General features: G+C 46.7%; 1 protein-coding gene across 1 annotated transcript in view; it reads left to right on the top strand.

Moving 5' to 3' along the window:
• Positions 1-12,780, top strand: part of CCNT1 (cyclin T1) — a 53,521-nt gene extending 40,741 nt beyond the window's left edge. The window contains exon 9 of the mRNA XM_075336922.1: positions 7,560-12,780. Coding sequence (XP_075193037.1) covers positions 7,560-8,720 — 1,161 coding nt within the window. The 3' untranslated portion in view covers positions 8,721-12,780. The remainder of the gene's footprint in view (positions 1-7,559) is intronic.
• The last annotated feature ends 9,171 nt before the right edge of the window (positions 12,781-21,951 follow it).

Raw genomic sequence — 21,951 nt, 5'->3', positions numbered from 1 at the left:
CCTTCTGGCTATACACCCTCCCGTAGGAGTACAGATTCCTCAGTTTTAGCTTTGTGCGCAAGGAGGTCAGACACGCACGCATAGCTCCATTGTTTTTAGTCAGCAGCAGCTGCTGACTATGTCGGATGGAAGAAAAGAGGGCCCATATAGGGCTCCCAGCATGCTCCCTTCTCACCCCACTTATGTCGGAGGTGTTTGTAAGGTTGAGGTACCCATTGCGGGTACGGCGGCAGGAGCCCACATGCTGATTCCTTCCCCATCCCTTTTTACAGGGCTCTGGGTGAAGTGGGATTTACCGGTCTCCAGGCACAGAGACCGTGCTCCATCTACAGCCCCTGGAGAAGATGCTGGATGGAGCGGAGTACATCAGGGACATGGCCCTGCTTCCTCAAGGTACTCTGTGTCCCCGTGTATCTGGCGCTCACACCGCAGCATGCTGGGTGTTGTAGTGCGCCGGGGGACATCAGCGCTGCGGCGCCTGTGCCATGGCCTCATTCAGCTTTGCTGAAGCAGGCACATTTATGGGAATAGGCCGCGCCGGCCGCTGGGACTGCGGCGCGGCTGGCACTTGTAGTGCGCCGGGGACTTCAGCGCGGCCTGCGCTTTTACGGCGGCCGCGCTGATAACTACAGTCCCCGGCTTTTGCGGCCTGCTTCCTTTCGTTCCCGCCCCCACACCTGCCAGTCAGGAGAGGGGCGGGACGCTGCCCACGTCCAGAACTCGGTCGCGCCGGCCGCTCGAACAGCGGCGCGGCTGGCACTTGCGGTGCGCCGGGGACTTCAGCGCGGCCCGCGCTTTTACGGCGGCCGCGCTGATAACTCGAGTCCCCGGCTTTTGCGGCCTGCTTTCGTTCGTTCCCGCCCACAGACCTGCCAGTCAGGAGAGGGGCGGGACGCTGGCCAGTGCATCAGCGCTGAGGGCTGGAGTCGTTTTTACATACTCCAGCCCTCACAGTCAGCACAGAGGGGACACTGTTCCCGCACTTTTGTTTGGGAACTCCCACGGACCGCCCCTCTCCACAGTAGCCGGCAGCCATTCTTGCTGACACGCTGAGCTGCAGAGGGGAGCCGGGGAGACCCAGACAAGGCATTCTGCAGCCTCTTACCCGCTGTTCAGCGGGCGGTAAGCAGCCCTCAGGGCTCACCCCCTCGTGTGCTCGTAGTATTCTTAGTATTTTGTTGTTACAAATACTTGGTATTACATAGCGCTGGTCGCCCTTTGGCTATAGACTCTCTCACATGCAGAGAGCCAGCAGCATGTCGCCCGTAAAACGCAAGGGTGCCAAGGCACAGACATTGTATGCTTCCTGCACCGCATGTGGGACTTTTCTACCGGCAGGCTCCACGGACCCCCATTGTGTGCAGTGCTCGGCCCCTGCGGCGCTTGCACAGTCGGGACCTCTGCTGGACGTGTCCCAGGGTGTACCACCTGTGAATGCTGTCCAGGTGACAGGAACTGAGTTTGCAGCTTTTGCTGACAGAATGTCTCTCACTATGTCACAAATTCTTGACACATTGCGAGCTAGGCCTGTACTTCAGACCACGGACACTGTGCATGTATTGCCCCCTGGTCCCCCTCAGCTCCTAGCTCCGGGACGGGCATCTACACCTCAGGGTGAAGACTCTGACTCGGACGATGGCCCCGGGCAGCCTAAGCGGGCTCGTTATGACGGGCCTTCACATTCATCTCAATGGTCTGGATCCCAGCGGGATGAATCTATGGGTGATGAGGCGGACTTAACTGATCAGGATTCTGATCCTGGGACCGCTCTCAATCTAGATACACCAGATGGTGACGCAATAGTTAATGATCTTATATTTAACATCAATAAGATGTTGAATATTTCCCCACCAGCTCCTCCTGTAGAGGAGTCAGCTTCGCAGCACGAGAGAATCCATTTCAGATACCCTAAGCGTACATTAAGCACTTTTCTGGACCACGCTGACTTCAGAGACGCAATCCAGAAACCCCACGCTTATCCTGAAAGGCGTTTTCCTAAACGACTTAAAGATACACGCTACCCTTTTCCCTCTGAAGTGGTCAAGGGTTGGACCCAGTGTCCAAAAGTGGATCCTCCAATTTCCAGGCTTGCAGCCAGATCCTTGGTTGCTGTTGAAGATGGAGCGGCACTTAAAGATGCCACTGACAGGCAGATGGAGCTCTGGCTGAAATCCATCTATGAAGCGATTGGAGCGTCATTAGCGCCTTCTTTTGCGGCCGTATGGGCACTCCAAGCTATCACGGCCGGGCTTGCGCGAGTCGACTCAGTCACACGTGCATTTGCCCCGCAGGTAGCACCATTGACCTCGCAAATGGCGGCATTTGCGTCGTACGCGATTAATGCTGTTCTTGACGCTACAAGCCGCACGGCAGTGGCGTCAGCCAACTCAGTTGTTTTGCGTAGGGCTCTGTGGTTGAGACATTGGAAAGCAGATTCTCATTCCAAGAAGTGCTTAACCAATTTGCCTTTTTCTCGTGACCGATTGTTTGGAGAGCGTTTGGATGAAATCATCAAACACTCCAAGGGTAAGGACTCTTCCTTACCGCAACACAGACAAAACAAGCCCCAACAGAGGAGGGGTCAGTCTGGTTATCGGTCCTTTCGAGGACAGGGCAGGTCCCAATTCGCCTCGTCAAAAAAGACTCAAAAGGACCAGAGACGTTCAAATTCTTGGAGGTCTCAGTCACGCCCAAAAAGACCAGCCGGAGGAACCGTTGCCAAAACGACGTCCTCCTGACTTGCGGTCTCCGATGCCCACACCCGCGGTCGGTGGGAGGCTGTCCCACTTTGGCGACATTTGGCTAGCAAATGTCAAAGACCGTTGGGTGAGAGATATTCTATCTCACGGGTACAGGATAGAGTTCGGTTCTCGTCCGCCAACTCGTTTCTTCAGAACTTCTCCACCACCAGACCGAGCCGACGCTCTGTTGCAGGCGGTGGCCGCTCTAAAGGCGGAAGGAGTGGTGACCTCCGTCCCTCTTCAGGAACAGGGTCACGGTTTTTACTCCAATCTGTTTGTGGTCCCAAAAAAGGACGGATCGTATCGTCCCGTCCTGGATCTGAAGTTGCTCAACAGACACGTAAAAGTCAGGAGGTTCCGGATGGAATCCCTACGCTCCGTCATAGCCTCAATGTCTCAGGGAGATTTTCTAGCATCAATAGACATCAAAGATGCGTATCTCCACGTGCCGATTGCACCAGAGCATCAGCGTTTCCTACGTTTCGTCATACACGACGAGCACCTACAGTTCGTAGCGTTACCCTTCGGTCTGGCAACAGCCCCCCGGGTCTTCACCAAAGTCATGGCAGCAGTAGTAGCTGTTCTGCACTCGCAGGGTCACTCGGTCATCCCGTACCTAGACGACCTGCTTATAAAGGCATCCTCTCAAGAAGCATGCCAACACAGTCTGAAGGTGGCGCTAGACACTCTCCAGACTTTCGGGTGGATTATCAACTTTCCAAAGTCTCATCTAACCCCGACCCAATCTCTGACTTATCTTGGCATGGAGTTTCATACTCTATCAGCGATAGTGAGGCTTCCACTGGACAAGCAGTGCTCGCTACGGACTGGAGTGCAATCTCTCCTTCAGAGCCAGTCGCACTCACTGAGGCGCCTCATGCATTTCCTAGGAAAGATGGTAGCAGCAATGGAGGCAGTCCCGTTCGCGCAGTTTCATCTGCGCCCTCTCCAATGGGACATTCTGCGCCAATGGGATGGGAAATCGACGTCCCTCGACAGGACTGTCTCCCTCTCTCAGACTGCCAAGGATTCTCTACGTTGGTGGCTTCTCCCCAACTCATTGTCACAGGGAAAGTCGTTCCTTCCCCCGTCCTGGGCAGTGGTCACGACAGATGCGAGCCTATCAGGGTGGGGAGCGGTGTTTCTCCACCACAGGGCTCAGGGGACGTGGACTCAGGAAGAGTCCACCTTGCAGATCAATGTTCTGGAAATCAGAGCAATCTACCTTGCCCTGCGAGCCTTCCAACAATGGCTGGAAGGCAAGCAGATTCGGATTCAGTCGGACAATTCCACGGCGGTGGCGTACATCAACCACCAAGGGGGAACACGCAGTCGCCAAGCTTTTCAAGAAGTCCAGCGGATTTTGACGTGGGTGGAAAGCAGAGCGTCCACCATATCTGCAGTTCACATCCCAGGCGTGGAAAACTGGGAAGCAGACTTTCTCAGTCGCCAGGGCATGGACGCAGGAGAATGGTCCCTTCACCCGGACGTGTTTCAACAGATCTGTTGCCGCTGGGGGTCGCCGGACGTCGATCTGATGGCGTCACGGCACAACAACAAGGTCCCAGTTTTCATGGCACGGTCTCACGATCACCGAGCGCTGGCGGCAGACGCCTTGGTTCAGGATTGGTCGCAATTCCGACTCCCCTATGTGTTCCCACCTCTAGCATTGTTACCCAGAGTTCTCCGGAAAATCAAGTCCGACTGCCAGCGAGCCATACTCGTCGCTCCAAATTGGCCAAGAAGGTCGTGGTACCCGGATCTGTGGCATCTCACGGTAGGCCAACCGTGGGCACTACCAGACCGTCCAGATCTGCTGTCTCAAGGGCCGTTTTTCCATCTGAATTCTGCGGCCCTGAACCTGACTGTGTGGCCATTGAGTCCTGGATCCTAGCGGCCTCAGGTTTATCTCAGGCAGTTGTTGCCACAATGAGACAGGCTAGAAAACCATCCTCAGCTAAGATCTATCACAGGACGTGGAAGATATTCTTAGCGTGGTGCTTGGCTCAAGGGTTTTCTCCCTGGCCATTTGCATTGCCAATTTTTCTTTCCTTCCTGCAGTCTGGGGTGGAAAAAGGTTTGTCCCTTAGCTCGCTTAAGGGTCAAGTCTCCGCGTTATCCGTATTCTTTCAGAAGCGCTTGGCACAGCTTTCTAAAGTACGCACGTTTCTTCAAGGAGTTTGTCATATCGTTCCTCCTTACAGACGGCCATTGGAACCCTGGGATCTGAACAAGGTTCTCCTTGCTCTTCAAAAGCCGCCTTTCGAGCCTTTGAAAGAGGTTCCCCTTTCTCGGCTTTCACAAAAGGTAGTTTTTCTTGTAGCGGTCACGTCTCTTCGAAGAGTGTCCGAGCTGGCGGCGTTATCTTGCAAATCTCCCTTCCTGGTATTTCACCAAGACAAGGTAGTACTGCGTCCAATTCCAGAGTTTTCTCCCAAGGTGGTTTCTTCCTTTCATCTCAATCAGGATATCACTTTGCCATCTTTGTGTCCGCATCCAGTTCACCAATTTGAAAAGGGTTTACATCTGTTGGACCTGGTGAGAGCACTCAGGATTTACATTTCTCGCACGGCGCCTCTACGCCGTTCGGATGCGCTCTTTGTCCTAGTCGCTGGTCAGCATAAGGGATCGCAAGCTTCCAAATCCACCCTGGCGCGGTGGATCAAGGAACCAATTCTTCACACATACCGTTCTGCTGGGCTTCAGATTCCATCTGGACTGAAGGCCCATTCTACCAGAGCCGTTGGTGCGTCCTGGGCGTTGAGGCATCAGGCTACGGCTCAGCAAGTGTGCCAGGCGGCTACCTGGTCGAGTCTGCACACGTTTACCAAACACTATCAAGTGCATACCTACGCTTCGGCAGACGCCAGCCTAGGTAGACAGGTCCTTCAGGCGGCGGTGGCCCACCTGTAGGAAGAGGCTGTATGACAGCCCGTTCATGTGGTATCTTTTTACCCACCCAGGGACTGCTTTTGGACGTCCCACTGTCTGGGTCTCCCAATTAGGAGCGAAAAAGAAGAAGGGAATTTTGTTTACTTACCGTAAATTCCTTTTCTTCTAGCTCCAATTGGGAGACCCAGCACCCGCCCTATCTGTTTTTAGGGTTTCGTTTTTTCGGGTGCACATGTTGTTCACGTTGTTTCTTAAGTTCTCCGATCTAGTTATCGGATTGAATTTGTTTTTGAAACTGTTATTGGCTTTCCTCCTTCTTGCTTTGGTACTAAAACTGAGGAATCTGTACTCCTACGGGAGGGTGTATAGCCAGAAGGGGAGGGGCCTTACACTTTTAAGTGTAGTTCTTTGTGCGGCCTCCAGAGGCAGTAGCTATACACCCACTGTCTGGGTCTCCCAATTGGAGCTAGAAGAAAAGGAATTTACGGTAAGTAAACAAAATTCCCTTCTTTTCTACAATTTTTAAAAATTATTACTAAAGGAGCCCTGCTAAAATTGGAATGGACGATCTCATCCCATGTGGCTGCTTTTCCAGTGCAGATCCCATGCCATGTGGCTCCTTTCCCCCTACAGATCCCATCGCAGGTGGCTCCTTTCCTTCTACAGATCCCATCCCATGTGGTCTCTTTCACTTGCAGATCTCATCCCATTATGGCCTCTTTCCCCTGCAGATCCCATCATGGCTTATTTCCCCTGCAGATCCCATCATGGCCTTTTTCCCCCAGCAGATCCCATCCCATTATGTCCTTTTGACCCCTACAGATCTCATCCCATGTGGTCTCTTTCCCCTGCAGATCCCATCCCATTATGGCCTCTTTTCCCTGCAGATCCCATCTCATTATGGCCTCTTTTCCCGGCAGATCTCATCCCATGTGCTCCTTTTCCCCTGCAAATCCTGTCCCATATGGTTCCTTTTCCCATATAGTTCCCATCTTATGCGGCTCCTCTTCCCTGCAGACTCTTGTCTCCCTGCATATTCGGCTCACTGAGCGCTTACCTCCTCCAGGCACAGGCGGCATCTCCTCTGTCTCCGCGGCACTCTGCAGGCACACTGAAGCTGGCAGGCGGCAGCAGGATAAGCAACCTCACCACGCTGCCGTGACCTCTACAGGGTCAGCGAGTCGCTGCACGCCAGGTCAGTGAGCAGACAGGCTCCAGTGAACCTGGAAGTGCGGCGTGTATGGAGGTACAGAGATTCATTTGTGTTAGTGTCTTAAAGACACTAACACAAGTGAATACAGAGAACCGGAGCCGTTTCTTGCTGGTTCGGGGACCGGCTGCTATTTTAACAACCGGTTCACCCGAACCGGACAGAACCGGCTAAATCCCACCCCTGACAGGGCCCTTTCAGTAGGCCCCTGGCTGTTATGGCAACCCATTAGTTTGCGATCGTGTTACTTTGAGTAATGGGAGCCATTCGGCAATTGTATCATTTAAATTCCATTGTCCGAGATTAACAGCAGAATTTAAATGGTTAAACTGATATGTCGGCTATGCACGTATGATCAGCTCCTGTGCCTGCTGCATACATTCCTTATCAATTTATGCCAAAAAAATTTGTCACAGGTCGTTAAGGGATTAAGTCTGTAACAGGCGGAGAGCTATCACTGTTTCATAGTCATGGTCATTATACAGTCGAAATGTATATTATTTTATGTGCTTTTTTGTGTCTGTTATGGCTATGAAAATTGCCCTTACAGCAAAAGGGCTATTATGAGACATTGACGTTGTAAATTTGACATTTTAGTCACTACAACAGTTTAAAATCATTGCAAATGATATATACAATGTATGTTCCACCTTAGTTCTACATAAAATTATTTTTATGATTATTCTAAATATCCTTGTACTTGTTTTGTTGTTCAGACCACTGAAGCCAACAGCAAAAGTAAAGAGGATGGATGTGATGAGGAGGATAGCAACGACAATCTTTCTGACCAGACTATACTTCGAATGTTCTCCCGCAGTGGATTTACAAACTGTTCCCCCTTGTCTGATGCTTCTTCTCATTCGTTCTCTGGATCAAAAGTGGATTCTGCCATGTCTGGAAGCTCATGGGGTACTTTGATACAAAGCCAGAGGCAGCCACAAAGGACTAGCGAGCACAATCCATGCACAGATCAAGCCCAACTACCGGTGAACAAACCACCAACCACTGCAAAAGTATCACTGAAGGAGTACCGTGCGAAGCATGCTGAAGAGCTGGCTGCTCAGAAACGACAGCTAGAACATATGGGAGCCAACTTAAAGGAGCAGTATGCAAGCGCTGCTCAAAACCTACTCATTCAGCAGCAGAGAGAGCGGGAGAAGGAAAGCCACACATCTCCCATCATTTTAAAGATTCCTTTGCATGATGTAAGCCATGAACGGACAGACAAATCTACCAGTCTAAAAGTGCATCTTCCTGTAGCCAACCGGGAAAAAAATGAGGAGACAAAGATTTGCATTAAAGTGCCAATTGAAGAGAGTAGTGGTAACAGCAGCAAGAGTAGAGACAAACACAGGAGCAGCTCTTCATCTTCTCATCATCATCACCACCACCACCACAACAGCCAGACCCACCGTCAGCACCATCAGGACTCGTCCACCAGCTCTAGTAGCAAGCGATCTTCTCAAGGTAGCTCTTCTCACAAAACATCAGTACCTTCTCGAAAGAGACCTCCTTCTGATGATATCAGCGGCCACGATCCGTCTTTTCACAAACTAAGGAGGACTTCCAAAACCCCCACAACTGAGGCTCCTGGGGCACAAGCATCTCACAGGCCACGCAGTAGCCATGGCAAAACAGAGAGGGAGGCCTCCTCTGGTGCCAACGGGCACAGTGCTTCTAAGGTTAATGAATACCAAGACACTGTAAACTTGCTTCATTCACTGCTCAGTGCACAGGGAGTGCAGCCCATGCAACCACCTCAGTATTTACACCAGTATGGGGATTATCGCAGGTCCAGGCCGAGCAACACAGACAAACCCAGGGCGCCTCCTCTTCCTGCTGATCCGCCCCCACCTCTGCCCCCCCTCCCCAAATAATTGCTAGTGATGTCCACTTCTGCAGACTTGCATGAAAGGGTTATATAGCCACTTTCTTAGCACTATTTTACCAGCATATTTTCTCTGTGCTCTTCCATATACTTTGTCATGTATCTCATGTCTTAAGTTACATTTTAAAATCTTATTTCCTTGTCTCTCTATTTTTTTTTTGTCTAGAGTTTTCATACAGCGGCTAATGTTTCTGTCAACCACTTGTCTTTCCAAAATCGCAACAGCTTCTCCTTCTACACTCCCTCACATTGTCTAGTCTTCTCTGTCTCATTCAAAGTGGGATGTATGTTTTGAAATGTACGTTGATATTTATGTTATTATGGAGATCAAGATTTTTTTTTGTGAAGATTTTCAAGGCAACAGGTTTGAGGTCCAGTTGTGTTTTTTTTCTACAAGCATGTCCAGGTACTTCATGTGAGCATCATTTTCTGCTTTCAGGATTTACACTAAAAGTTATGTGCATGCCAACTGTGTGTGCAAATGGAATAAGTGCTTACAAGTGCAAACGCATAAAGAGGCTTACCAGATCCAAGAAGTGAGTTTTTTGCTGGTTGACTTTCAGTCACTTTTCTGTGATGTGTTAGATATCTTAAACTGTGCAGTAATTCTCCAGTTTTCAGTCTCCTGCTTAAAAAAAATCTCCGCTTCTCATCTTTAATCTATCACTGATGGTATTTGGCACAGGTATGTGTTATTTAATGGTGGTCTGACCTAATGGTCTCCATTATGATGATAAAAAAAATATTTGAGATAAATATTTATTCAGGGAATAGAAAATAGATTGAAATAATAATTAGAAGCCTCCGCAGACACCCACCTTCCATTCAGATTATTCACCCACCTTCCATTCAGATTATTCACCCACCTTCCATTCAGATTAATAATTGTAGCTGTTTGGATTATCTGTAAATCCATTTAGCATTGATATAGTGTAACATTGTAAAGTTTGGAATTGCTGTAAAAGTTGAGGGTAGGTATCATCACTCTTAAAGGGAATGTGTCATCTGAAAATGTCCTAATGTTTAAATCAGGTTTTTGTGTTGAATGTATAAAAAAAAGGCAATTTTTTTTTCTTTCTATTACACAATCAGTATTAAAATAAAAATGAGAAATCTCGCAGTGTTTACACAGAGCCATTTTAGACTCCTTCCATTTTTTCACAAAATCTACACTCACAATAGATCCTATGTTTTGTATTGTAGTGAGCATATCATTGTGAAGGCCCCTGTGACATCCGCTATTGTGGATAGTGGATCTTTTGTTATCCACTGTGTTACCTGACATTGTAATCCTGCTTGCGGTCATGAGACTTCACAATTATTCTCTAAATAACAATGTGTCTGAAGTAGCCCCAGTGGCCTATGTGAAAATTGCAAGATTTCTGATTTTTTTTTTTATATATATATCAATCATGATATGAATAAGAATTATAAACAAATTTAACACACACAAAAGTGATTTAAACATAGCTCATTTTCTGATAATGAAAGCATAGGGGCGAGATCCAGGTCCACGAACATGAAAATTATACTTATTGGTACATGTTAAAGCTCGAAAAAACATCCATGTCGGCTTAGAGCAATATAAAACCTAACGCGTTTCTGCTGCGTCAAGCACCTTTATACTATAATGGTGCTTTTTATTGCTCTAAGCCGATATGGATGTTTGGAATTTTATCATGTAACAGGAAGATTTTTATGTTGGTGGAGCTGGATTTCTCCTCACTTATAGTTTTGGCAGTAACACTATTCATGCTCCTGACAGAATTGGACTTGTGCATTATTGGGGAGCTAGACTTTGTTTCTTCACATTTTCTGATGATACATTCTCTTTACTGAGCAACTGTAGAAGGGAAGCACTAATCCCTTCCATAAAAAGATATATGCAGATATATTTATTAAGAAAACGTCTTCTTAGCACACAGGAGAATTGATTATTCTGCTCCATATCTGGTGCTGGTGAGGACATGCTACCTTGTTTCCTCAAAAATAAGACGGTCTTATAATATTTTTTTTGCTCCGAAAAATGGGCTAGGGCTTATTTTCAGGGCATGTCTTATTTTTTTCCCATGAAAAACAATACACATTTATTCTTTAAAAAAAAAATCAACATTTATTAAAATATGGTCATATCACATTCTGGAATAGCAACATAACTATCTAAACCGTGTGTGTTTATCTATTATCAATATATCTATCCTTCTATATACCTTCTATTATCTTTATCTTTATTTACCTTATCTATCATCTATTTATCTATCTATTATCAATATATATCTATCCTTCTATATACCTTCTATTATCTATATATTTATTTACCTTATCTATCATCTATTTAGCTATCTATTATCTATCCATCTAATATATGTCTATTATCTATCAATCTCTTATCCAGCCATCCATGTACACACACACATTGCACATACATGCTCTTCAGCTTTAGATTCCTGCAAGGACCTTTGGTCACATGATGTGCTGTCACAGAGGTCCTCTTGCAGTTTTTTCATTAGTATATAAACACTTGGGCCCCTGAGACAATGGGGACCCTGTGAAATTGCCCAGTTTTCTCTCCCATCCTCCTAATATCAGTCCTACATATCAGCCTTTCTCCTGTTCAGTTCTTTTAGACTCCTGCAATTAAGAGACCTATGGTCATATGACTGTGAAGTCAAAGGTCCTTAAACAATCTGAACCTCAGAATACAACTGCTGGGGCCCCTGAGAGAGTGGGGACCCTGAGAAATTGTGGTTTGACTCCTCCTTACACCAGCAATGACTGTAACTTAGGCTTATTTTTGGAGTTGGGCTTATATTTGAAGCATATTCCAAAAATCCTGTAAAATCACTTTAGGTCTTATTTTCGGGGAAACACGGTAGTAGCATATAGCGTTATGTGCTGATTGCACTTTCACTTATTACGGGTTACGTTCTTCATCTCCACAAGCATGCTTAGATAACGGTGTGTCACAAATACTGTTTGCTGTACTAAACTTATTTGACCAATTGCATAACAAGCAAGTGGAATAATGAAGCCCTTACAGTTTTCTAGTGAATTATTCCCGTGGAAAGCTCTAGTTTTCAGAGTAGTTTATCTTTAATGTTAAACTAAAGCTAAAACATTTTAATTATCAAGTTATTTGTACCCCAAAATAGTGCCAATAAAGAATGCAACTCATTCTGCAAAAACCAAGCCCTCATACAATTATATTAACAATAAATTAAAAAAAATTAAGTCCAGCAAAGTAGTCAATCAGAGCGTTTTCTGGAATGTAATGTTGTTGGACAGTGCACTTTTTCTTGCCCTGCAGTTCTGTGATTCCTGAACTGGCAGTGCATTAGGGGGCAGCTAATTTAAAGTGGTTGTCCATGTTTCATTTTTTTCCCCAAAGCTTACCTCCTGTAATAATAACAAGTCAGCCGCAGTCACCCCCGCTGCTTCTGCATTGCTGCCTCCAGTCATGGCTCGGTGACATCACGACTACATCAGGTGATGCTGTAGCTAATGACTGTACTTAGCTGCTTTCTGATGTCCACCACAGCATGACTGCAGCTGTCACATATTGTAGGCATGACGTCACCACTGCGGCCATGCCACAAAAGACCAGAGACAGCAGACATGGAGCGCTTCAGGGGGGAGGAATCATTGGGTTTTCAAGGGGAAACTTTTGAAGAAAACTGTTAAATGTAGAAATTCCCTTTAATAAAGTATTACCATTGTGACAGTATAGTGCAGAAGCTTTATCAGATTACCTTTTATGATGTAAAGTATGTTACGTCCAAAAATGTAGCAGTATAAAATTATAAACTGAACAATATCCAGTTGAATACTTTGTTGTTTGTTATTGACTTTTTGAACAATCATCTAAACCAGCACTGGATTTATAAAAAGGGAAATATAAAACTGTTCTCTCTGTAGGCTGTGGTCCTGTTTTTTGTGTTAAGTATCAATAAAGAACTCATAAGCACAAAAGAAACTGTACAGTGGTAAACAGCTAAAAGGGTTTTTTAAATGGGTGTTCCCATCTCCAAGATCCTATCCCAATATGTAGTAGGTGTAATAATAATATTAGCAAATGCCTTTAATCAGAAATATAGTATAGTTCTCCTGATTAGCTATGTCTTTTACCTCATTTGCAGGGCATTGTAGCTTAGGTATCCATGGTTACATCCACTAATATAGTGACAGATTCTATTTGTTGTAACCACGGATGCCTAAGCTACTGTGATGCCCTGCACATGAGGTAAGTGACATAGGTAATCAGATGAACTATACTACATTTCTAATTGGAGATATTTGTTAATAATTTTACACCTACTACATCTTGTGATCGGATTTTGGAGATGGGAATATCCCTTTATGCTTTGGAAAACAGTAGTATAAGCTACAGGAAAACAGTAGTATAAGCTACAGAAGGCTGAAAGCAAGCATGTGTGCACCATACCCGTTTCCCCAACACTTTGTTTATTTGGCTTTAGCAAATCACTGCTGTGATCAATGCTTGGTTGCTAGGGTTATGTGACAAGTATGACATGTTGGTATTACAGCTAAGTAAGCAAAGATCCCCAGGCACTTAATCATTAAAGCGTAACTATGGTTTTAGTTTTTATTCCATAATTTTCTTCTCTGCCAGAATTGATCAGTCATTATGAAAATTCTTCATTCTGAGGCAAAAATCTGTATTCAGTAAAGACTTTCCCATTACTGAGATAGGAGATGGCAGTTATTACTGATGAGGGGTCAGAACTCTGCATCTAGCTCTCCTCCCTCTGCCTCTAGATCTCCTCCCTCTAGATCTCCTCCCTCTAGCTCGCTGCCTCTAGATCTCCTGCCTCTAGCTCTTCCCCGTGTCTCTCGCTCTTCCCCGTGCCACTAGCTCTCCTCCCTCTGCCACTAGCTCTCCTCCCTCTGCCTCTAGCTCTCCTCCCTCTGCCTCTAGCTCTCCTTCCTCTGCCACTAGCTCTCCTCCCTCTGCCACTAGCTCTCCTCCCTCTGCCACTAGCTCTCCTCCCTCTGCCACTAGCTCTCCTCCCTCTGCCTCTAGCTCTCCTCCCTCTGCCTCTAGCTCTTCTCCCTCTGCCTCTAGCTCTCCTCCCTCTGCCTCTAGCTCTCCTCCCTCTGCCTCTATCTTTTCCCTCTGCCTCTAGCTCTCCTCCCTCTGCCTCTAGCTCTCCTCCCTCTGCCTCTATCTTTACCCTCTGCCTCTAGCTCTCCTCCCTCTGCCACTAGCTCTCCTCCCTCTGCCTCTAGCTCTCCTCCCTCTGCCTCTAGCTCTCCTCCCTCTGCCACTAGCTCTCCTCCTTCTGCCACTAGCTCTCCTCCCTCTGCCACTAGCTCTCCTCCCTCTGCCTCTAGCTCTCCTCCGCCTCTAGCTCTCCTCCTTTTGTTTTTAGCTCTCCTCCTTCTGCCTCTAGCTTTCCTCCCTCTGCCACTAGCTCTCCTCCCTCTGCCACTAGCTCTCCTCCCTCTGCCACTAGCTCTCCTCCCTCTGCCACTAGCTCTCCTCCCTCTGCCTCTAGCTCTCCTCCGCCTCTAGCTCTCCTCCTTTTGTTTCTAGCTTTCCTCCCTCTGCCTCTAGCTCTCCTCGTTCTGTTTCTAACTCTCCTCTCTCTGCCTCTAGCTTTTCCCTCTGCCTCGTGTTCTCCTCCCTCTGCCTCTAGCTTTTCCTTCTGCCTCTAGCACTTTCTTCTGCCTCTAGCTCTCCTCCCTCTGCCTCCAGCTCCTCTCTCTGCCTCTATCTCTTCCCTCTGCCTCTAGCTCTTCCCTCTGCCTCAGGATCCTCTCTCTGCCTCTAGCTCTTTCCTCTGCCTCTAGCTCTTTCCTCTGCCTCTAGCTTCTCCCTCTGTCTCTAGCTCCTCTCTCTGCCTCTAGCTCTTTCCTCTGCCTCTAGCTCTCCTCTCTCTGCCTCTAGCTCTTTCCTCTGCCTCTAGCTTCTCCCTCTGTCTCTAGCTCCTCTCTCTGCCTCTAGCTCTTTCCTCTGCCTCTAGCTCTCCTCTCTCTGCCTCTAGCTCTTTCCTCTGCCTCTAGCTCTTTCCTCTTTATCTAGCTCTTTCCTCTTTATCTAGCTCTTTCCTCTGCCTCTAGCTCCTCCCTCTGCCTCTAGCTCCTCTCTCTGCCTCTAGCTCCTCCCTCTGTCTCTAGCTCCTCCCTCTGTCTCTAGCTCCTCTCCCTGCCTCTAGCTCTTTCCTCTTCCTCTAGCTCTTTCCTCTTCCTCTAGCTCTTTCCTCTTCATCTAGCTCTTTCCTCTGCCTCTAGCTCCTCCCTCGGCCTCTAGCTCCTCCCTCGGCCTCTAGCTCCTCCCTCGGCCTCTAGCTACTACCTCCTCCGGTGTACATAGGATTGTCTCCATAGCGGCTGCCATCTCCTCTCAGTAATAGGAAACTACTGAGTACAGATTTTACCTCAGAATTGAGACTTTTGATAATGACTGGGAGAGAAAGAAGCAGATTTGTCTTGTAAGATATATTATAAAGTTGCTTATTTTCATGTGTATTATTGATTTATGAAATAAAAATTGAAACGACAGTAAAGCTTTAAGTGGGTGCTATAGGATTTGAAAGGTTTGTGTCTATATTTCATTTGAAGCCATATGAGAATTCCTTTAAAAGGGTTGTCCGGTCATAACTTGATGACATATTGATGGGATATGTCTTTTACCTCATTTGCAGGGCATTGTAGCTTAGGTATCCATGGTTACATCCACTAATATAGTGACAGATTCTATTTGTTGTAACCACGGATGCCTAAGCTACTGTGATGCCCTGCACATGAGGTAAGTGACATAGGTAATCAGATGAACTATACTACATTTCTAATTGGAGATGTTTGTTAATAATTTTACACCTACTACATCTTGTGATCGGATTTTGGAGATGGGAATATCCCTTTATGCTTTGGAAAACAGTAGTATAAGCTACAGGAAAACAGTAGTATAAGCTACAGAAGGCTGAAAGCAAGCATGTGTGCACCATACCCGTTTCCCCAACACTTTGTTTATTTGGCTTTAGCAAATCACTGCTGTGATCAATGCTTGGTTGCTAGGGTTATGTGACAAGTATGACATGTTGGTATTACAGCTAAGTAAGCAAAGATCCCCAGGCACTTAATCATTAAAGCGTAACTATGGTTTTAGTTTTTATTCCATAATTTTCTTCTCTGCCAGAATTGATCAGTCATTATGAAAATTCTTCATTCTGAGGCAAAAATCTGTATTCAGTAAAGACTTTCCCATTACTGAGATAGGAGATGGCAGTTATTACTGATGAGGGGTCAGAACTCTGCATCTAGCTCTCCTCCCTCTGCCTCTAGATCTCCTCCCTCTAGATCTCCTCCCTCTAGCTCGCTGCCTCTAGATCTCCTGCCTCTAGCTCTTCCCCGTGTCTCTCGCTCTTCCCCGTGCCACTAGCTCTCCTCCCTCTGCCACTAGCTCTCCTCCCTCTGCCTCTAGCTCTCCTCCCTCTGCCTCTAGCTCTCCTTCCTCTGCCACTAGCTCTCCTCCCTCTGCCACTAGCTCTCCTCCCTCTGCCACTAGCTCTCCTCCCTCTGCCACTAGCTCTCCTCCCTCTGCCTCTAGCTCTCCTCCCTCTGCCTCTAGCTCTTCTCCCTCTGCCTCTAGCTCTCCTCCCTCTGCCTCTAGCTCTCCTCCCTCTGCCTCTATCTTTTCCCTCTGCCTCTAGCTCTCCTCCCTCTGCCTCTAGCTCTCCTCCCTCTGCCTCTATCTTTACCCTCTGCCTCTAGCTCTCCTCCCTCTGCCACTAGCTCTCCTCCCTCTGCCTCTAGCTCTCCTCCCTCTGCCTCTAGCTCTCCTCCCTCTGCCACTAGCTCTCCTCCTTCTGCCACTAGCTCTCCTCCCTCTGCCACTAGCTCTCCTCCCTCTGCCTCTAGCTCTCCTCCGCCTCTAGCTCTCCTCCTTTTGTTTTTAGCTCTCCTCCTTCTGCCTCTAGCTCTCCTCCCTCTGCCACTAGCTCTCCTCCCTCTGCCACTAGCTCTCCTCCCTCTGCCACTAGCTCTCCTCCCTCTGCCACTAGCTCTCCTCCCTCTGCCACTAGCTCTCCTCCCTCTGCCACTAGCTCTCCTCCCTCTGCCTCTAGCTCTCCTCCGCCTCTAGCTCTCCTCCTTTTGTTTCTAGCTTTCCTCCCTCTGCCTCTAGCTCTCCTCGTTCTGTTTCTAACTCTCCTCTCTCTGCCTCTAGCTTTTCCCTCTGCCTCGTGTTCTCCTCCCTCTGCCTCTAGCTTTTCCTTCTGCCTCTAGCACTTTCTTCTGCCTCTAGCTCTCCTCCCTCTGCCTCCAGCTCCTCTCTCTGCCTCTATCTCTTCCCTCTGCCTCTAGCTCTTCCCTCTGCCTCAGGATCCTCTCTCTGCCTCTAGCTCTTTCCTCTGCCTCTAGCTCTTTCCTCTGCCTCTAGCTTCTCCCTCTGTCTCTAGCTCCTCTCTCTGCCTCTAGCTCTTTCCTCTGCCTCTAGCTCTCCTCTCTCTGCCTCTAGCTCTTTCCTCTGCCTCTAGCTTCTCCCTCTGTCTCTAGCTCCTCTCTCTGCCTCTAGCTCTTTCCTCTGCCTCTAGCTCTCCTCTCTCTGCCTCTAGCTCTTTCCTCTGCCTCTAGCTCTTTCCTCTTTATCTAGCTCTTTCCTCTTTATCTAGCTCTTTCCTCTGCCTCTAGCTCCTCCCTCTGCCTCTAGCTCCTCTCTCTGCCTCTAGCTCCTCCCTCTGTCTCTAGCTCCTCCCTCTGTCTCTAGCTCCTCTCCCTGCCTCTAGCTCTTTCCTCTTCCTCTAGCTCTTTCCTCTTCCTCTAGCTCTTTCCTCTTCATCTAGCTCTTTCCTCTGCCTCTAGCTCCTCCCTCGGCCTCTAGCTCCTCCCTCGGCCTCTAGCTCCTCCCTCGGCCTCTAGCTACTACCTCCTCCGGTGTACATAGGATTGTCTCCATAGCGGCTGCCATCTCCTCTCAGTAATAGGAAACTACTGAGTACAGATTTTACCTCAGAATTGAGACTTTTGATAATGACTGGGAGAGAAAGAAGCAGATTTGTCTTGTAAGATATATTATAAAGTTGCTTATTTTCATGTGTATTATTGATTTATGAAATAAAAATTGAAACGACAGTAAAGCTTTAAGTGGGTGCTATAGGATTTGAAAGGTTTGTGTCTATATTTCATTTGAAGCCATATGAGAATTCCTTTAAAAGGGTTGTCCGGTCATAACTTGATGACATATTGATGGGATACATCATCAATATGGGATTATGGTGTCCACTAAATATTGAATTGAGCTGTGCTGAAAGGTGGGGGGGGGGGGTGTTTTAGACCCCCTCGATCTATTGATGACCCATATTACAGATCAATGTGCCCTGACCGGACAACCCTTTTAAGTCCATTTGCCTCTATATTAACACCTTATTTTTAGGTCATAAAAATGTAGCATCGAAAAGAGCTATTTACATCTTGGTAGTTTTGAACATCTTATTTCCAAATGTGCAGCCCGCGCTGATTGCCTTTGGGCTTGGGTCACACTGCCAGTCCTGTGTCACTGACTGACGTTTTATGCAGCTTTGTCTGGTCATCCACATAGATGGTTTGTAAGGCTATGTTCACACAGTGCATCCTTTATTCCATTTTTGAGGTCATCAAGATGCACCTAAATGCATGCATTTCCTTCCCCCAGCAAAGTCTATGAGATTTCTGTTTTGCTGTCCACACCGGGCATCTTTTGTTGGCTGCATCTTGGCTGCATTTTTGAAGATGCAGCATGTCAATTCTCTTTGCGTTTTTGAGCCCTTCCAGTCAATAGATTTGACTTAAAAAAAAAAAACCGCATTGGGCAAAACGCGTCCAAAAACGCATGCATTTTTTTATGTGTTTTTGCCACGGGTGCATTTTTTGGGGCCAAAAACGCTGCATCTTTGTGGTTAGAAAAGATGCACTTGGTGAACATAGCCTTATAAAAGCTGTGGAGGGAAAGAGCGCACAACATAGGGTTGCCCTATTCGAGGAGGATAAAATGTAAAACCTCTGGTTTAAAGAGTCCAATTGCTGATGCCTCGTGGCTGGGGTCTCGCCCGAGGTGAAATTCACCAGAAGGAGAATAAAAACCCAAACACTCTAAATTTGGCTGCACGGTATGAAAGAATGTCTCTTGCTGTAAAAATAATGGAAAAAGGTTCCTTCATAGGACAATGTGTTTCTACACCATACTGGCATCACTTTCAAGTCAATAAAACCAAAAGTTTAGGGGTTTTTTTTACTTGAAAAAAGGCGTCAGTACGGCGTAGAAACGCGTTGTCCAGTAAAAAAAACCTTTTTCTACTATTTTTGCAGCACAGACGTTCTTCCAGTCGCACAGTCGTGTGTCCATTCCGTACTTACGTGTGTCCGTGTGTTCCTCATGCTGACATGTCCGTTTTTCTCCGGCATCACGGGTGTCACACGGCCCGCACCCGTACCACACGGATGTAGTGTGGATGCGGTCCCGTGTGACACGCGCCGGAGAAAACTCACATGTCAGAGTAAAAAATAACAAATCTTTACTCACCTTCTCCAGCCCTCCTGTGTCTGCCGCTGCTGTCACTTGCTGCCGACCGCCGCTCATTATGCTCATTTAATATTCACTTCACTGCGGTCGGAAGCCGCAACAGCGGGGAGTCGGCAGGGCTGGAGACCGAAGATTAGCACCACGGACAGCAGGAAGGACGGACCACGTGAGTATGCAAATTACCGGTTCTCCGTGTGTTATCGCGGATAGCACACATAGAACACATGTCCGCACATACCGGAGACACGTACTTACCAAACGCAACACGCAGGGAAAATAAGTGTCTCGCAGCACGTGCGTGATTTTCACGTATGTGTGGCAGAGGCCTTAAAGTGTTTGGTTTTTATCCTTCTGGTGCATCCATATAGATAGGTGCATGCATTCACCTGGTGCAAAAGCCGGACCAGACTAGTGCATACTGTGATTATTTATTTTTTTCACACACAGACCACTGGCGTGCCTTGGCACATTGGCTGTATATACATCACCCACATTATATCGGTATATGATCTATGGAAGAAAGTGCGGATGACAAAACAAAGTGCAGACAATACAGATATACTGACCTAATATAAAACTGATGCATAAATAGGGACAAAATAATGTGAGTTTTTTTGTTAATAATTGGCTACATACTTTCTACTTATTTCAATACACTTGATGGTGAATAGTGACACATCTAGGAAATGAATGAATGGAGCCTTGTTAGATTTTCTTGGTGTTTCATGGATTTAGTTATTGGGAACACCACATAAAACATCATGTCGTGACCAGATTTCTCATTAGTGGAGGCTGTCATTACGGTTTATGGAAAGCACTATGCACTAGGAAGTCGTCTGCGTGTTTATTATTAACAGGAAATATTCTCAGGAATTATTATTTGATGATAGAGTATTTCAGGAATATTATTTTGTTGTGTATTTCATATTTTGCACACTGCTGGCTTTACCTGAATGTTTTATGCCAGACATATATTATCATTGCATAGAAGGATCACAGCACAATTATTGTTTATTGATCATTGTTTCCACCATGTTTACGGTTCATATGTGCAAATAGTGCAGGAAACTTTTTATAGTTTTTTTTTTTCTACATGGCAGAAATTCTTTACATTTTCTGTGGAGTGATACATTTGTATTAAGAGTTTTTCTCTCAAATAACAAACTGACACGTTGCAGAAACATTTCACAATTTCTTCAGCAGTAATTGGATTTCTCATTTTCAATCAAATAAATTGGCCCTGGTGATCATCCTAAATCTTTGGTGTTCCTTAACAGCTTATTTACACGGAAAGCGTTTGTAACTAATGTAGGCTAATGTAGGTGATTGGTGAGTAAGACCGGGTCTTTGCCTAGTGACTGCTTTTGGAAAGAGTCTTGTGGTGAGCAGCGATGAGTTTGGCAAATGTTGCTACAAGCTACATATTACCGAGCATTAGTTCTATGTTGGCATGGTCAAGATTAATGATAAATAAGACTTTTCTCATTTCATTTAAAACACTATACACCTTAAAGTGAAATTGTCAGATGCAATATGCACCCAGAACCACAAGCAGTTCTGGGTGTATATTACTAATCCCTACCTAATTGTCCCTGTATCTGGTAGCATAGATAAAGAGATCTTTAGAAAAAGTATTTCTAAAGATCCTTTATGATATGCTAATGAGCACAGGGACTAGTCTCAAGAGCGTTAGTTCCTGCGCCCATTCCGCCCACAGTGACGTGCTAGCATGGTATTCAATGCCCATGGCGCGGAGTCATCATCGGCAGTGACGCACGTACCTGTGTCCATTGTCACCGCATCAGACAGCAGGTAGTGCGCATAATCAGAAGTCACCGCATTTCCGGTCATGCGCACTAGACCTCTCTGAAGATAGGACGGGTACACCCGGTGTCATAGTGCGCATTACTGGAAGTCCAGGGGCGAAAACTAGCGTCGACCCGGTGACAGCAGAGAGGTGAAAGCGACCATGCATCTGACGCTGCGCATTCATTAGCATGTTAGCACGCCCACAGGACTAAGGGAGTAGACTAGCCAAGGGAACTAACGTCCTTGCAACTAGTTGCTGGCCTCATTAGAATATCATAAAGGATCTTTAGAAATACTTTTTCTAAAGATCTCTTTATGTATGCTACTATAGACTGGGACTGCTAGGCAGGGATTAGAAATACACACCCAGAACCATTCTTGGTTCTGGTTGTATACAGGACCTGATAGGTTCCCTGTAAACTAAAGGTAGACGAATCAACAGATATTGGTGGGATTGGCCAACAGTCAAATGTGAATGGATGCCTCCTGACTATTCCCAACAGATGATCTCGGGGTAGAGACTGATCTTTCCTGTTGGAATTCTAATTGCTGGTCTTTTGATTTTTAGGAGATAAACTGCTTCCAAGTCCTCATTTTATGGGGGAGATAGCTGTCGGCCTAATGTAATGAGCTTTACCATTCAGTTTTGGTTTTATTTTTACACTGGTACATTTTCACTATGATAGATATGAGCAAATACAAGTGATCATTGTTTACTTTGCATACTATGACACACATGAGCTCCTTGTGAGGCTGGGGCCACTGCAATCCCCTCGCATGACACTCGGCTCAAGCAGGCAGTACAGCAGAGCCGAGTATCATGCGAGTGTCCCTGCGACTGAGGTCCGATCTTGCAATCGGACCTCCGCTGCGGGTGACGGGCCAGCACTGA

Source organism: Anomaloglossus baeobatrachus, chromosome 2, assembly GCF_048569485.1.
Source record: "Anomaloglossus baeobatrachus isolate aAnoBae1 chromosome 2, aAnoBae1.hap1, whole genome shotgun sequence".
In the NCBI taxonomy this organism is placed as follows: domain Eukaryota; kingdom Metazoa; phylum Chordata; class Amphibia; order Anura; family Aromobatidae; genus Anomaloglossus; species Anomaloglossus baeobatrachus.
The sequence above is the reverse complement of the archived record's forward strand: the minus strand, read 5'-3'. Positions and strand labels throughout refer to the sequence as shown.